The 17,883-nt window shown below is 32.4% G+C and overlaps 1 protein-coding gene across 1 annotated transcript; it reads right to left on the reverse strand.

Moving 5' to 3' along the window:
* Positions 1 to 4,713: 4,713 nt before the first annotated feature.
* LOC149259753 (uncharacterized) lies at positions 4,714 to 5,603 on the reverse strand. Its single transcript, XM_089377040.1, has one exon. It carries the CDS (start codon positions 5,443 to 5,445, stop codon positions 4,876 to 4,878), a length of 570 nt encoding a protein of 189 aa, XP_089233166.1. The 5' UTR covers positions 5,446 to 5,603; the 3' UTR covers positions 4,714 to 4,875.
* Positions 5,604 to 17,883: the final 12,280 nt, after the last annotated feature.

The following is a 17,883-nucleotide window of genomic DNA, read 5'->3' on the forward strand; positions in this document are numbered from 1 at the left end:
TGAAACCATGGGACAGAAAGGAGATGAATGCATGTCGAGATGGTTCATTTAAATACAAAAATATGTATTCACAACAATAATGTACGTAGTGATTTGGCCTTATTGCATAGTTGCTAAGTTCATTGTGCATTTTTTTTAATTGTGTGGATATGTAGAGCTCCAAACAAGGAGTTAAACTTAACTTATTGTGTGGAGCTTTGCACAATAAACATAGCTTCGCACAAGTGAAAAAATTAAATGTTTTCCAAAATTATAAATTAATTTATTACTAATAACATCAACAAATAAATTCTTCCACTTAATTATAGGCCCTGTACACACAAATATCTATACTAGTCCATCAATTCCAAGTTTTCATTATTCCATTAGAGTTGAAGTTTAGGAGAGCTTTCACACACACTGCTTGTCGACACAAGAAAACCTCTACACATTATAAAACAACCAACCTACATGGAGCTACAAGTACAAGAAAACCTCTACACATTATAAAACAACCAACCTACATGGAGCGACAAGTACAGGGTCTGACCATGGCTTCTGTCATATGGTCTTCTTGCATACAACGTTCACGCTCCAATACTTCAATGCTTAGCGTGCTCTCTTACTTATGCGCCATCAAATCCAACAAACATGCAACATGGTCACTAAGACAAGCAAGTTATCGTGAAGCCAAAAACATTGCCCACATCAAAGGTTTAATAGACTCCTTTTACAGGTTGACCCTCCATATCATAAAACATGAGAAGGTATCCTCACTAATTTATTATCCGTATGTGAATTATCCGTTCTGACATGCATCTTGGATCTCTGATGTCCAACAAAGTAAGACTACAGTGTTGTTTCAGGGAATGATATCAACTATAAAAGAAAAATTCCTTTTTATATTTTAATATTCTGCTTCTCAACCAGAACTACGCTCGATTCATTAATTGGTTAAATTTTACCAATTTTGATAAAGAATCTCTAGATATAACTTGATATCAAGATTTTATAGAAACTTGGATAGATACATTAAATATTTCCCAAATGCTAAGGTTCAGGATTAATTTTTCTTCGTGACCCAATACCATATAGTAAAGGGTAAGTAAACTTATTTAATGAAAGTAATATCGTAAATACCATATATGGAAAGGTAGTGTTTTAAAGTAATATCATAAACGATCTAAACTTATTTAATGAAAGTAATAACGTAAATGATCTAAAATTCTTTAACGATATAGAGAAAAATGATGTTTACTGTATTAGTGTAATGTTGATATGCTACTATAGTAAAATTTTCACAATTGCTACTCTCCCCATAATCTCCCTCAAACATACGTGAGAGTTCTAGTTGTTGAGATGGTATTGAGACAAACGCAGCGAATCCTAAAATGCTAATTATGAATTATCCGTCATAAAACTGTTGTGAAAACTGCCCTCTTAGAAATGGCATTAGCCAGCACCTGGAAGAAGAGCATTAAACGCTCTTCGAGTCAAGGTATCCACTGTTGTTTAATAGCACACACCTCGCATGTGAAGTAGTCCTCTAAAAAAATTGAAAAGCGAAGGCATGGACCTAAGGCTAATCGAAGTGGAGAAATTCTCGTTAGTCTTGTTCATTGCTTATGTGATGCCTGATTATATGGTGCATACAATCAAAGATGAAGCCACAATACACAAACTAATATCAACACATGAAATTTTATTAATATCATTACTAGTACAAAGTGATTTACAAAATTAAAATTGTTATCGACGTACCCAATCCATCACGCTTTCAATTTTAAGTTCAATATATAATGCATAAAAATGAATTAAGAAGAGATTTCGAGACACTTTTTTGTTTTATATTCATTTTAGACATCAACAATTGCGTGATTTATCACTTAATCAAATATTTTTGTTTCTTCGTGAGGTTTAGAAACCAAATTGAACACCGTCTTTAAAACTAGTTGTCAACACATCAATGATTTGTCATTTGTTACAATCTCATTTACTATAACTCGTTATTAGAAAGTCACATAATCCTGGATTTTTATTGGACACGTGTGATCCTACTTAGTGCTCCAGATACTTTACACTTTTTAATCATAGGTGAATCTTTCATAGTAGTTCCTGAAAGTTCTCTAAAGAAATGCAAAATTCCAACAAGACGAAGGAGATGCTAACGACTTTAATGTACCATGTGAACGAGCGAGATAGTCAATAATCCCTGCAGACTAATGACATCGCACATACAGACTTACTTCGACACGACTCTGGCCTGTCCGAAGTGGCCACCAGAGGATCAACACCCACTCGAAAATTACGGCTTAACATCGATTTCAATGTTAAAACTTACTTCGACACGACTCTGGCCTGTCCTAAGTGGCGACCGGAGGATCAGCACCCACCCGAAAATTACGGCTTAACATCGATTTCAATGTTCAAACTTCAAACAAAAGGAGGGTTCTATTCTTCAGAGAGGACCTCCACTCCATCACGGATCTGTTGGAAGCTTGACAAATAACTTTAATAGAAATGCTATGTCAGCATAGATCTCTAAATGATCAGTAAATTAAATTCTTAACGGATGGTAATTTTTTTAAATATTTAAAAAAAAAGGAAAACTGAAGGCAGTTTTCATTCATAGGGCTTCAAAAATTAAATAGAGGGTAAACTCGATTGATAGGTATAATAAACACCAAACATTTACTTCATTACGCATTATGTATTTAGTGTAATTTAATAGTTCTATTGATAAAGTTCAATCGATAATAAGTATCAAATATTTTATTATGCCTTTTTTCTTTTTTCTTTTTTTTTTTCGAAGGTGGCAAAACCTATCAAACTCAGGTGTCAAACCAACAGTGAGGACAGCCATCTCTGGCTGCTATCCGCGAATGTCGGTTTGACTCATCACTGTTATCAAGAAAAACCACGCCACCTGTAATAACCCGCTGGTGGTCCGTAAGGGAGCAGGCTTTCACTCCTGCCAGATGCCTCTGGGTCTTGGGCCGTTAACCTGTTTCCTTACGTCCGAGGAAGACGAGCTCTTAGCCAAGCATATTTTATTATGCCTTATTCATATATATAAATATATAAATATTTTATTTTTTTATTATTAATTATAATATGAATCAATATATAATCTAAACATAAGTATATTTAAAAAAATATAGAATAAGATTCTTAATTTTAGAGATTTATTTTGGTTTTATCATACAAATTTTTAATCTATAAATTGGATTTATTGTAATATTATATGGAATTACCATGACCTATCAATATCACATGCCCAAAATACACTAATTCAATTCATAGGACACTTGTTCATATAACATTTTTAATTAATATTTAAAAAATATAATCATTTTGAAGATAATTTTCAATCTTTAATTTGTGTATACTATTGTGAATATCTTAGAATATTTCATGGATATTAAAATCATATCATCAATCTAATAATTATTGATAATTAAATTAAAATTCTAGAAGCCCTATTCCAAAATACACATGCCTATGTAACCTCCATGAAATATTAAAAGTTAATATATTTTTAGTAGTGATCACAGATTAAAAGTTAATATTTGTAACGAAGCATATTTACAAGTGAAGAATCTCCATGATTAAATGAATAAATCTTGGTTAAGAATCTTGTTATGTGTGTTTTTTAAATGTACAAATGTTTAACTAGTATATTAATTATTTTTATAATTAATATTAATGACAATAAGAAATTAGTCCACAAAGAAAATTCAATTCGCAATTTTAATAATATCAAATATTATGTAAATTGTAAGATTCAAGATTTAAATCCCCTTTAGGTGTTTACCCTCTATATATATATATGTATGTTAATTTTTATGATTTTTTAAAATCTTGATAGTCTAAAATATATATTAAAGTAAATATTTTAATATTTAAAAAAACTAATACTTATCAAACCATTAAATTTATATAATTATATTAATATATTGAAAATTAACACTTAATATATTTAAAATTAAAATACATCTTTTATATATAAATATAACTTAATACAATACAATACCATATATATAATTTTTAGTAATATTTTAATCAAATAACAAAATTAATAAATTTCTAATAATTCTTTTAATTCTGATAATGTGAAATGTGTTATAAAATAAATACGTTGAAATTTACCATAAAGTAATATTTATCAAATCATTATATTTATAGTCATATTAATCTATTCCAAATTTAACACTTTCTCTTTTTATATATATATATAATAACAAAATTAACCAAATTAATAAAATAACAACTAAAGTACAAAATACGAATTAAAGTTATTCAACAAAATTAACCAAATTAATAAAATACGAACCAAAGTACAAAATACGAATTAAAGTTCGGGACAAATTTTAGACATGTCAAAATTTCACCATTCAGTAAGTCATCCAGATACTCAAAAATGTTTTGCACAATATCCTAGATCAATCTTGATATAGCCAAGATATTCAAAATACGAATTAAAGTTCGGCAAGAATTTCAGACATGTCAAAATTCCACCGTTCAATAAGTCATCCAGATACTCAAAATGTTTTGCACAATATCCAAGATCAATCTTGATATAATCAAAATGTTTTGCACAATATCTAAGATCAATCTTGATATAAACAACATATTCAAAAGGATCTGCGCAAATATCCCACTGATGAAATGCAAAATAAAATTCCGATACAGAAACAAATCATGAAAATTTTCCGAAAAAATTATCCCAATGAATGGAGAAACATACAAATACCACCATTGAATTTCTACTCGCGGGGAACGAAGTACAGAGAAAATTGAACTGATGAAATGAAATTAAAACAAAGTAGGTATGAGGAAATCTACGTATGATGTTTAATGCGCATATGTTATATAATATGAAGTTTCTTGCGCCTACTAATCATGGCTTTCTTCTGTCGCCCACAGAAAGGAAGCATACATCGCCACAACATTAACTATTTCTTTCTCTCCAGTTTGCTCAATAATCGGCTGGATACCCTTCACCTCAATACCCTTTTCTGCGAGGCCCCCTCTTCCTAATTTCGATCCAAACACAGCGTACTCTTTTGGCCGAATATCGCTCATTATATTCTCGAAAGGTGGCCACTCATGAGGCACCTGGCACTTGGAATCCTCCTCCTGAAATACCGGCTTGCAGCCACGGTGGGTACATTCTACTAATACGCCTGCTCCTGTTACGAACTTCCGAAACAATCTCATTACAGGGAGTTGATCATCAGAGGATCGATACAGTTCCTTACTTTCCCGTGAAACAGGGCCCTTCTTCCCAGAGGATCCTGATCTCTGTGGCGAATTCATCACCATTACCGAATCGAGGTGAGATGATGGATGACGGTCAGTACTCCCCTTAATCACGTTACATGACCTGAATTGCAAATTCACAACGCAAGTGCTAATGGACTGGAATGGAAAGTTACCGGAAATGAGCAGAGTTCCATTGGCCATTTTATGCAGCGATCGATAAGGTATTTATATTCTGACACTTCCAGCTAAACGGAAAAAATCTTCCCAACCATCGCTGAGAGACATCTTCACTAGGGTTATCGAACGGTGAAAATATATGTGTTATCGAGTGCTCGAGGAGAAGGTCGGATTTACGATGATATGATTTGATTGGCGTTTGGATATATTCTGTAAATCGGACCGACCTGTCATTGGGCCGCACTCCTCTCTACAGTTCTTTTTCTTGGGATATGATGCTATTGTTCGTATATGATAGCAATTCCAATGGTTGTGCTCGATTGATTGTAGAAAAGGACGGACGTGAAACTGATTATATTTCCAAATACATGAAGATGCTATGAATGAATGACTATGACATTAGCGGACACCAGAGTTCTGTTTCCTCCCGCTTCACGTGCAGGTAGGGCAGGCATTACCTATGTGGCATTTTATTCGTCATATAATTCGGAGCTTTCACTGTTCATCGACATTTACACCGCCTAAGTTAAACTGTTCTGAGTTTTGGATTTTCTTTTAGGGAATTTTATTTGAATTCAACACATATTTGTCAAAATTATAAATTTGAGTGATATAATTTGCAAAATTCAAACTTTCCAGGTTTCTTTTAATGATTATACTGATGCATTTTAAACAACCAAATATCACTACTTAATTCCAACCATAAAAACCTGAAAACTAGAATAGTTAAACGACGCCGATTTACATATGAGTGAATTGGAGAAATGAGTAAGATGACGAGGTGAAGAAGCTGACGCGTTTGAACGCCGGAGATCGTCAATAATGCTTGCACACAATAATGGCGTCTCATATAAGGACCTATTTCGACACGGCTCTTGCATGTCGGTGGGGACCTACAATCAGCACGCACTCAAAAATTATTGCTCAACTGCGATTTCAATGTTCATACAAAAGGAGGGTTCTATTTTCCGGAAAGGACCTCCACTCCATCACTGATAGGATAGAATCTTGACAAACAACTTTAAAGGAATGGTTAGTTGGCATAGATGTGTAAATGGCCCAGTAAGATAATGCATGGTAACTTTTTTATTATTGTTAATGTTTCTCTCCTCCACTCCATGACTGATAGGTTAGAATCTTGAAAAACAACTTTAAAGGAATGGTTATGTCGGAATAGATGTGTAAATGGTAACTTTTTTATTATTATCAGTGTTTAACGAGAAATTATATGAAATTTTGTTAAATATTATAGCGTTGCTTATGTAACAAAAACATTTTTTTTTTAAATTTATTTTAAAGATATTGACAGCCTAATCGGCTAGTGCCTTTGTATATAAAATTAGAGATGTATTTTGAAAATATTAAGCATTAGGATGATTAGTTTAATTATTATAAGAGTTATGTTTTTATATTTATAAACATACCACATTATTTTTTAAAATATTTAATTTAATATTTATAATTGTATAAAATTTAGAAAACATTATTAATTTTTTTAAATAAAAAATATATTTTTAAAATACTAAATATAACAAAATTACAACAAAATTTAATTTAATTAAATTTAAATTTAAAAATTAAAAACTTTTTAAAATGTAATGTCATATGTCTATACGTCTATACGGTACTTTTTATTTAATGATATCATTTTCAACTCACTAACACATTTATTAGTGCCTAAATAGGTGATGAATTAAGTTAATATATGTTACATAGTTTTACAACCTAAGATAACATTTGAAGCATGGTCTTATGGAAAACTAAGCTAATGAAGAAAGTTTCATGGACAACTAAGCTAATGAACAATGTTTCATGGCAGTTTATGTTAATGAGCATGGAAAATGGGGATGCTCTTATTTTCTTCTAATTCAATTTTCATTTGAGTGTTTATAAAAAAACTTGCTTCCTTGATCATTTACATGAGGCCACTTTATGTTGGTGTTATCTACATACCTCTTACCTCTTATATTTGTTGTTTTTATGGGGTAAGATTTTAGATATTTCCTCAAATTTTTCCATGAAGAAATTTGCAACTATGGGTAACAGAGGGACCCCAATGCCATACCCCTATTTTATGTTAAGGGATTTTTCTCTCTCTCATCTATCTATCTATCTATATATATATGATCTTAAAATATTTTACTTAAGTTATATGTTGATGTTAATATATTTTATTTTTGGCCGATATTGATTTTTTTTTTAGATATTAAGTGCCAACTCCATACAGAATACAAAAAGAAATACACAATTTTCTCATACTAGAATATAGAAGGTGCTTCTCAATACAATAAGTTTCATTAAATTTAACACAACTTCATTTTACATCCAATACCATAATTGCTTAACCATATTTTTGTTTCCACAGTATTGATTTAAAAACTTCAATAACATTTTTTTTAAAAAGTGTTATTTGACTTACAATATTTTAAGCCATGACCCAAACGGATATATTTTGTCAAAATCATTTGGGGATCACCCCTAAACCAGACCACAACATCCCTTAATATGAATGAATTTTTTTTGTGTTTCCTCCATACTACTACAAGTTTTAAACCTTAGCTACCTTATAAAATGGATTTCCCAAAATCCAATCACATTTAGAATATTTAAAACAATTTAAGAAATATTACTAAAATCATTAATAAAATTGTTTGCTCAACTAAATTTAACAACATAATTCCACAAGCATGCATTTTATTTAAAAATATTCATTTTAAGATAATAATGATAATAGAAACAACAAAAAAATGCTCTCTCCCATAAACATGCACATTTTCACCCCCATTTAAACACAAAAGAAAATAAAATTATGTAGTCACTTCACATAAATGGCATTTTTCAATGGAATATACACTTTTGATTAGGCTAAATATATAAACAAACTTAGGGATAAGTTGGTTTGTTCATGGTGTTGGATACCGCCAATATACAGGGGATCTTCTTGATATGAAGTCTCGATTAGACCTCACACCGTTTGGTGTAGGAGTTGCACCCAGAAATATGGTCTGATCTACATTTACTTAAATATTTTCCTTGCCTCAAATAATTAACAGAAGAGAGTAGCACACATGTGAATTTGAATTAGCAAGAAAGTATGCAATGTGAAATGTTTAATTGTAAATGTATCAAGGTTCTTTTGCTGCAAGGAACAAAAGTGTCTCTCTAAAAGAAAAGTAATAGTACTAATCTAGAAAAGACACACGCACATCATATGGAAGAATCATTAGTCATCAAGAGAAATAGTTCACATGGATGCAATGATTATTATAACAATCACAACACATTTCCAAAAAGGTAGGCACCAAAGCCACTAGAATAGTTCAATTTCTTTAGTACAAATCGATACCAACATAAATTGTAAACATTTGAAGAATAGTCTCGAAACATCCACGATTTATGCATGAGAATGTGTTGGCCAAATGACTTAAAGTATTACGAAAAACCTCCAAGATACATGAGTACAATGAACACCACTAGCTCCAACAGTGGACCGTTAGATCCACTACTTTCTCTCCAAAAGAACTATCTCTATCTCTATAATTCCTTGTGGGAGAAGCCAAGGTGAAAAAGTCTTTTTCTTGAGTAATGAGGCTTCTTGTACAACTAGAGGCATGAATTTTCACATCCTCGTGACTCTTAAGTTTCTCATATTACTTTTCAACTCCTAATGAACTTTAGACTTCCATACAACTCTTGGACTTCTATATGACCTTTGAATTTCTTTATGAATTTTTGAATTACATATGTCTTTTGGACTTATCCATATGGCTCTTTTGTCCATATATTGACTTTTGGCCTTCCACCTCTTTGCATTTACAATGATTAAATAATTACATCATTATTTCCACATCATCATTCTATGATAACATGACAAGTCTCTAACTAGTGACTTGGACCCATAATGACTAATGACATGGACTTTATTGAGAGGTGACAATGCTGCCACTTGTGTCTTCAATAATGCAACTTTCATGTTGTTGCTTCCTTTACTGTCCAAAGGGTATGAGATAATATGGAGTCTTTATGGACTTCTTTGATCATCACGGTTCCAATGTTCTTCATCTTGTCACTTCATGTGTTCTTTGTTCTTGAATGATTCCTTAAGATACTCCCTTTGAAATATCTCTTCTTGCATCCTTGCCATGTTGTTCTAGAACAACTGTAACTAAGATCACTTATGGAAAGCAAACATCAACCCAAAAATATCCTATTCTAACATGTTTCATGCAAACTTTATGATTATGGTTCATGAGTGTTCTTGGGAAGGAAAGAGGGAACTTTTGGGTGCAGGGCATAGTGTTAAGGGACAAGGGCTAAGTGGTGAGCCTTAAGGATGTGTTGTGCAATGTAGTGGGCTTGATGGTGGGTGCAAGGTGCAATGTGAATGATGAAGGAGACCTAATTATTCTTGTTGATGTGTCATGTGTTAAATTGGGAAGGCCTAAGTCACAAGGGGGTGCATGATGCAGTGTCAAGGGTGTAGGAAGGAAAACTGAGCATTATTGTTGCGTTGTACACTCAACTGACAAAGGGGCTTGTTGTAGGGCACAGTTCGGGAGGACAAGGAGAACTTGTTGCTTGGGAATGTGTTATGTGCTTGGGAGGGAAAATGGCGCATTCTGAACAAGGAAAGGGGTCCGACTGAGCCTTATGAGTGCACTGTGTGCTCTCTTAACCTTAGTGGGCCAACTTGTGCAAGTCAAAACTTGTCTAAGTCTTGAAGATAAGACCAGTGGAAAACACAATGAATTAGGAGAAAAATCAAGTGTGAAACATACCAACTCATTAGTAAAACTTAGATAAGATTGAATACTAAGAAATAGACATCAAATTCCAGTTTATAAGAACTCTCCATGTACAATAAACAAAGTATGCGCGACTGCGACCAAAAGTGTCGTTTTCTAACTAATAAGTGTATTATAATCATGGAGTACACTAAATATGCTCTAATCAATGCGAAGACACTTAGAAAAGAACAAGAACACTTGAAACATGTAAAATGATATGAAATGACAATTGGCGACCAAAGCGACACTTGATACAACATTTAGGTAAGCTCCAAAATTCAAACGTACCAAAATGTTGGAGGGTTTTGTAGCGACGAAAACAACGCTCTTATGAGAAATCATTTTTTTGTGATTGTTCCATATTTTCATTATATTTTCATTCCATTTTAGAGTACTACACACTTGGCATCGCATGCAAATGTTGAATTTTGGTTTCATAGGAATCAAACTCAAGTGGTCCCTTTCAAAAAAACATTGCTTTCATGATAGTCTCATATTCGACATTCCATTTTGAAGTACCACACACTTGGAATCTCTTGGAAACACTGTATTTCATTCGTTGTAGTCTAACGAGGTAACAATTTCATTTAGAAAGCAATGGAAATTTTAGTAGGATTTTGAAAAAACTCGGCATAAATATTTGTAAATCTTGAATCCATTTCCACCATAAAATAAAAATTCAAACACGATAAGAATTGGATTTCTTGAAAAAAAATCATCACATTCCTACGAGAATTTCACCATCTAAAAGAAATTGTGGCCTCAATAAACAAACCATTTCTTTTTTAGAGAAAACCTTGCACATTTATTATATATATTCCATTTCTATCCTATTGAAAAATATAATGTATACATTAATAATGTTATATTTTATAACTTTTTTATTTAAATAAAATTTGAAAAAAATAATATATTTTAGGTTTTTTTTTTTTCCTTATTATATATGAAAATAAGTTATATAATTTTTTTTAAATTTAATAAAAAAATATTTTTTTCATTTATATAGTCTAACTTTATTATAATCCTTTTAAAATTTAATAAAAAAAAAATCTTTATATACTCATTTAATATCTAACTTCATGGAAATTTAATATATAACTTTATACCCCGTAAAATTATTATTATAAATATAACTTATAAAAAAACAATATAAATTATAATTAGAACATGGTATAGGCTTTAACATTGGAGTTAGCATATACCCATTTTCATGTAGTTTTAATGATGATGGTGTACTAGGGTAATTAGAGATTTTTAATCCATTTTTTAGTTTTTGGAATGAAATTCAATTTTTTTAATTAATTAATTAATTAAAAATTATTTTAGATAATGATATTTTAGTTAAATATTATTTTTTATAATAATTAATAATAACTATATTTAATATTAATTGATAACTAAATTAATATAGTTATATAAATTATGTCAAGGTTTATTAGTATAATTAGTTGAAGATAGGTCTCGTGAGCAATGTGACACAAGATTAAATCTCATGAGGTGGTTGTGCCTTGTGTTAGGGGGAGGAGACATGCTAAAAAATCCAGTCAACTAAGGACTTCTGTGGTCTAGGTTGGGTGAGATCCCTGGGTGACTTTGGGGGCATAGATGCCCTTGGGTCGTGGCTCCTCAAACTACAAGTCAAACATGGAGGATCACAAACAACTTGACAAACAAAAAATATAAATATAGCTATATAAATTGAATAGTTGATAAACATATATAGCTATTAAAATACTTATTTGTGTGTAATTTAATTTATGTAACACTGAGAATTTATAACACCATCACATAAGTTTTGAAATAGATAAATCATTTATAATATCTTGATGCCATCTATTATATTGTGTATATGGAGCATAATATTCTTAGATTATGTTGTCACTGTGACAAACACCCAGCAAAATTTTTCCCATACTTGAATTTTGGAGCCTACTGTGGATCTCACAATTGGTCGTTTCGTGGTCACTTCTTGGTCATTTTATGCTGAGTTAAGCCTTTGAGCTCCCTTCTTAGATTGCAAGTGTCGAAGTCACATGCTCACACATGCTTAGTCCATAATCAATTCATAAGCGCATTCCTTCACGCAAGCTTGAACTGTCCTCGCACAATCCATTAGGAGAATTCATGTGCAATGTTCAATCCATGTCGACAGTAAGTGTGCACTGACATTGACAATCTCTCATTTTTTACTGTGTTTGTAATTCTATTTCAGTGAGTTGTTCAAATTGTCTCTTTGTGCACCTTCACTTTCACGAGTGTCATTTTCATTCTTTCTGTCTCTTTTTCTTTCTTTCACTTTAATTAGTGTCATTTTCATGTTATCTTTTCTCTTGCATGTACCACTTTCATCTTCATTCTCATACCGTAAATATCGTTCACACTCTTCTTCTCATATAGCAAATGTCATCTTTTGGCATGGTAAGTGTTGCTTGTCATGTAAAGTGGATTTTTGGTTTGTTTTACGGGATAATATTTGTGGTAATGAGTTGTTCTTATCAAGCAAGTATGTACCACACCCATTTCCAAAGTTTCAAGCATTGTCACACAAGTGTCGCCATTATTGTCGCAAAGTGTATCTTTAGTGTTGCACTTGGAGTGAGTTGTCGCATTAAGGAAGTATGGTGTTCATGTGTTCTGGGTATCCTGTGTTGTGTTTTCAAGTGATCTAAGCATGTGATCATGCTCAAGTCTTGTTCTTGTTCAACTTCATTTCACTAATCCCACACTTAGTCAAAACTGGGAAAACTCCTCGACCGGGCCACTCAACCTCATCCAACCCTCCTGAACTGTGCATTGCACAGTCTCAATCCTCAAGCAACAACCTTGCCTCTTGGCATTGCGAAATGCACAGTCTCTGCCTCCTAGAATTGTGCACTACGCAGTATCAGTGCTCAAGTCGAGTCCCTGAGCTCTAGAACTATGCAATCTTTGTCTCTATCCCATCCTAAATTATGCATTGCATAGTGTTAGTCCTCAAGCGCCACCCTTGAGATCCTAAACTATGCAACTGCACAATCACCTGACCTCTTCTCCTTCTAGAATTATGTACTTGAAAACTTCAAGGCTCAATCCTTAAGCTTGACACCTTAAGTCCCTTAACTGTGCAATCACTTAGTCTTGGCCTTCTAGAAATGTGCATTACACAATATCAAATGTTAAGCCTTGGCCTTGAGCTCTTGAGTTACACAACTGCGTAATTCCTTGGACTCTTTCCCTTTGGAACTGCACATTGGGCAACCTCAAGCCTCAAGCCCTTAGCCTGACACCTTGAGCCCCTCAACTGCGTAGATGACTAGCCTTAGCCTACTTCAATTGCACGTTACGCAGTATCAAGGCTTAGTCTTAGTCCCTGACCTCTTGAGCTACTCAACTGTGTAATTCCTGAATCTGTCTTCCAACCTATTAACCGGTTAAAGCTTAGTTAGTGGCTATCATAAAGCATGTTAGACTATGGGATTTTTTGACTGATATCATCCTTTTATGAATGGATATCAGTTGGGGGTACTCTATCTTATCATGACAAGATGATGATGGAGAAAAAGGAGAAGGAGACCATGTTGGAAGACACCTATCGAGCTGAAAAGATAAGATGATCATCAGGCAAGAAGACGAAGGCACACCAGATTACAAGAGAAGATCAATGATCATGACTGCATGAAGACTCTGTATTGATTCAAAATCCATATGGAGCTAAAAGAAGAGATCATGTTATATATTTCAAGGAGATAGAAAACAAGCAACAACAAAGAATAGCCTAACATTGCCATGTCGTCATGTAGTCCATATCGTCATTGTCATGTCATGAGTGATTATGTGCCATATTATTTTGTGGATTATGTAAATTCATATTTAAAAAATGTATTGTAAAGAGGAAGTCCAAGAGTCATGTACAAAATATAAAGAGTCATGTAAGAATTGAAAATTCATAGAGAAGTCAAATAATCATGGGGGTAGTCCAAGAGTCACTAGGGAGGGGAAGGATCGCCCCATTTGTTATATATACACCCTCATTGTACATGAAAAATACTTTTGACCTTGGCTCCTCCTACCAGACATTGGAGAGGAAGATAGTAATTTTGGAGCAAGTGTTTGCTCTAATGCTCCACTATTGGGGCTAGTGGTGTTCATTGTTTTGATGTGTCTTGGAACTTTTACTTAATTCAAAACCTCGTTGAGTCAACATGTTTCCATGCATATGTTGTGAATATTGTAAGACTATTCTTTGAATTTTAGGATCAGGGAAAATTTTAGGGGCTAATATTCATAGGTGGGCTAATTTTTCATATTCTTTCCAAATAAAAATATTCGTCAACTTCCATTTCTTCTAAGAATGATTAGCCCAAATTTTATAGTATATAATTATCTGACCTTAAAAATCGCCAATTTTTTATAGAGACTATATGAAATTATTAGAAATTTGAATAATTTTACAAACATATCACCAAACATTTTATAGTTTGCATATTAGGGACTAGTAAGATTTGCCAAGGTTTCTAAACCTTAAAATAATTTTCCACCCTTTAAATTTTCCTTGTTTAGGATGCATGTTGTTTTCATCTATACTAAGAAAATTGAACTATTTTGGTAGTTTTGGTACTTATCTTGTTGAAGGTGTGTTGTATTTTCTTTAACAATCGTTGATTCCTTGTGAACTATTTTGTTGGTTGATCAACAATCCATTGATATGTATATGCATGTGTGCCTTTTCTAGATTAATAATATTACTTGTCTTTAAAAGGTTCACTTTTCTTTTCCCTTTCGGTAGAAGGACCTTGATACTTTCTGTAGTTGAACATTTCACAAGGCATACTCACTTTCTGATATGAAAATACCTATGTATTACTCTCTTGTGCCGAACTTTGTAACCAAAGAAAATCTACAAAGATACATGGCATTTAGGTCGATATTTTGAATGGGGCTCCTACTCCAAACAGTGTGAGGTCTAATTAAGACTTCACATTGGGGAAACCCCTTGGTTGACGAATTTCCAACGCCATCAATAGATTCTTAGGTCATCCATACATTTCTATTTTAAAAAAAATAGAAATTATAACAGTCCTACACTAAAATAAACCACACCTATCAAAATAATTATATAATCACGCTTTATAATTGAAATATTAGTACATATATAATATTACATATCTCTAATATTACATTTAAAATTTTTTACACATTTAGATACAATTATAAACGAGAATGGCATAGTAACAAATGTCTATAAACCTCGGTCATAACTATATATATATATATATCACAATTTTATAATATTTCTTCCTTGTATTATTAAATTTATTTTCAAAAACTTAAAAATCACACAATATATTTTTTTAATTATATAATAATTCACCGTGTAATTTGAAATGCTTTGGAGGAATTATCTCTTCATTTCCCATGGCCTTCAGAATTTATGTTTATGGCGCATCTCAATCCTTATTGGTCATTAATTATCTCATGACGAGAATATATGTTACACCAAGGAGGCATAAGAGTTAACTCGTGAAAAAATATTATTATTAGCACTATTATTTGTATCAATCACGCGAGAAGCTTCACTCTTTTTGTATCAATCATGCGAGAAGCTTCACTCGGCAGGTGCACGAATAGATTGTTCGTAAATCAAAACTCAACTGAATTCATCAAATTGGTGGTAATGATTAATTAAGCATGATATGGAAAATTATAGTCGTAATTTTTAATGCCGTAGTTTAATTAATTGGAAAAATTACTCAGAAAGTTATAGAAATTTCAATTATATTTAAAGAAAATTCGACAATTTTTTTTATAAATCCAATTAATTGTAGCTTGCCTTTTACAACTTCGTTTTCTTAAACAAGAGGGGCTATATGCGTTTCTCTGACCTAAAAAAAGCGACGGACTGTTTAATTTATATTTTTTAATATCTAAAAATATCCGTTGTTACACCAAATGACATTGATCTTTTAAATGTTCGGGTAGCATGGACTTTCTTTCAGGGTGTCAAGGTTTCAAGGTGTCAAGGTGACGTGTAGTTTAAAATATTAGGCTAACATGTATGTTTACGCGTCCGGATGTTGTGTCAAGGTAGGGTTGGACGGACATTAGAAACATCTGGGTAACATACAAATTAATAGACAGAGATGGAAATATCTCTTCCCGGAGTATTTTACCCCAGAAGTTTTACGTAAACAGAAGACAGTCCAGCAGTTGACAGAGGGGAATCTCCGTCCCCGGATCTTTTCCCGAGCGAGTTTTGAAAGTGTTCAATAGAAAAAGGGCAGGGTCTAGGGTTCTGAGATTGTGGTTGTGCTCACCCACACAAGCGCTTTTGAAAAAGAGCTTGACAGAGAAAAGGGGCTATAAGCTAAAGTTTAAGCGCAGGCTAAGACAAAGGTAAGAGAAGTTTTCTTTTGGTTTCTCTATTGTAATTCCTTTATATATATATATATAACTTGATGGTTTTAAAAAGTATTGTCTCTCGCTTTTGCATATATGTTATAGTTGGGTCATATCACTCACATGGACAAGAATTTTTGGATGAGTGAGTAAAGATAAATTTAAATTTATGGTATGTTTGTAAATTCTCTAAATTCATCTCGTAGTTTCCAAACACGTGGGATTCATATTCTTTTCTTTGATGTGACCACCAAACTAGAACAACAGCGCATTTTGTTCCACAACACTATTGTTGCACTTCCTCTTATGTGAAGGAGCCAAGCAACCAGGGTTCTTAAAAAGAAAAAGAAAAAAACACAAACATATTTACTGCCCAAAAAAAATCTCTGAACTTCTGAAAATAAATGAATGAGAAGAACCTTTTAAATCATTACACTACAAAATATCTTCCTTGAATCAATTTGACTTTAACCGAGAAGTAACAAATATTCTCGCTTTTGCATATATGTTATAGTTGGGTCATATCACTCAGATGGACAAGAATTTTTGGATGAGTGACTAAAGATAAATTTAAATGTTTCCAACCACGTGGGATTCATATTCTTTGCTTTAATGTGACCACCAAACTAGAACAACAGGGCATTTTGTTCCACAACACTATAGTTGCACTTCCTCCTATGTGAAAGAGCCAAGCAAGCAGGGTTTAAAAAAAAAAAAAAAAGCACAAACATATTTACTGCCCAAAAAAGAATCTCTGACCTTCTGAAAATAAATGAATGGGAAGAACCTTTTAAATCATTACACAAAAAAATATCTTGAATCAATTTGACCTTAACCGAGAAGTAACAAATATTCTCTTAATAATTAATTTATCTCCAAATATAAATACGTGTAAAAGTTTTATTAATTTATTTACCATCTTATTGTAAACAAAATTAATATTTTTAATTTCATATGGTTAAGGATGGCGATTGGTAATTGTAGTTTCATCTACTCATTTTAGAGTTATGGTCCGACGTTTATATTATAGTAATTTATGGTCAAAATTTTCAATTTGATTGGACAGTCATCGTTGAATATATATATATATATTATTTATAAATAAAATGTAATTTCTCCCCTACCTCCGACACACTTTATCACCAAAAATTGCACACATGCCATTTTTGGAAAAAATTATTAAACTATCCGTCGCTTTTCTTGTTAGAGAGACGCATAGACGCCCCTCATGTTTACGATTAATCACTAGCACCACTTTGATGAATTCAAATCATCATTGAGTTTTGATTTATGAATAATT

This window comes from Pinus tabuliformis, chromosome 6 (assembly GCF_031772625.1).
Source record: "Pinus tabuliformis cultivar Carrire ecotype Pingquan chromosome 6, CPIR1, whole genome shotgun sequence".
NCBI classification, from domain to species: Eukaryota; Viridiplantae; Streptophyta; class Pinopsida; order Pinales; family Pinaceae; genus Pinus; species Pinus tabuliformis.

Coding starts and splice junctions, on each gene's coding strand:
- LOC149259753 (XM_089377040.1), bottom strand. CDS start 5,445: ATGGCCAATGGAACTCTGCTCATTTCCGGTAACTTTCCATTCCAGTCC.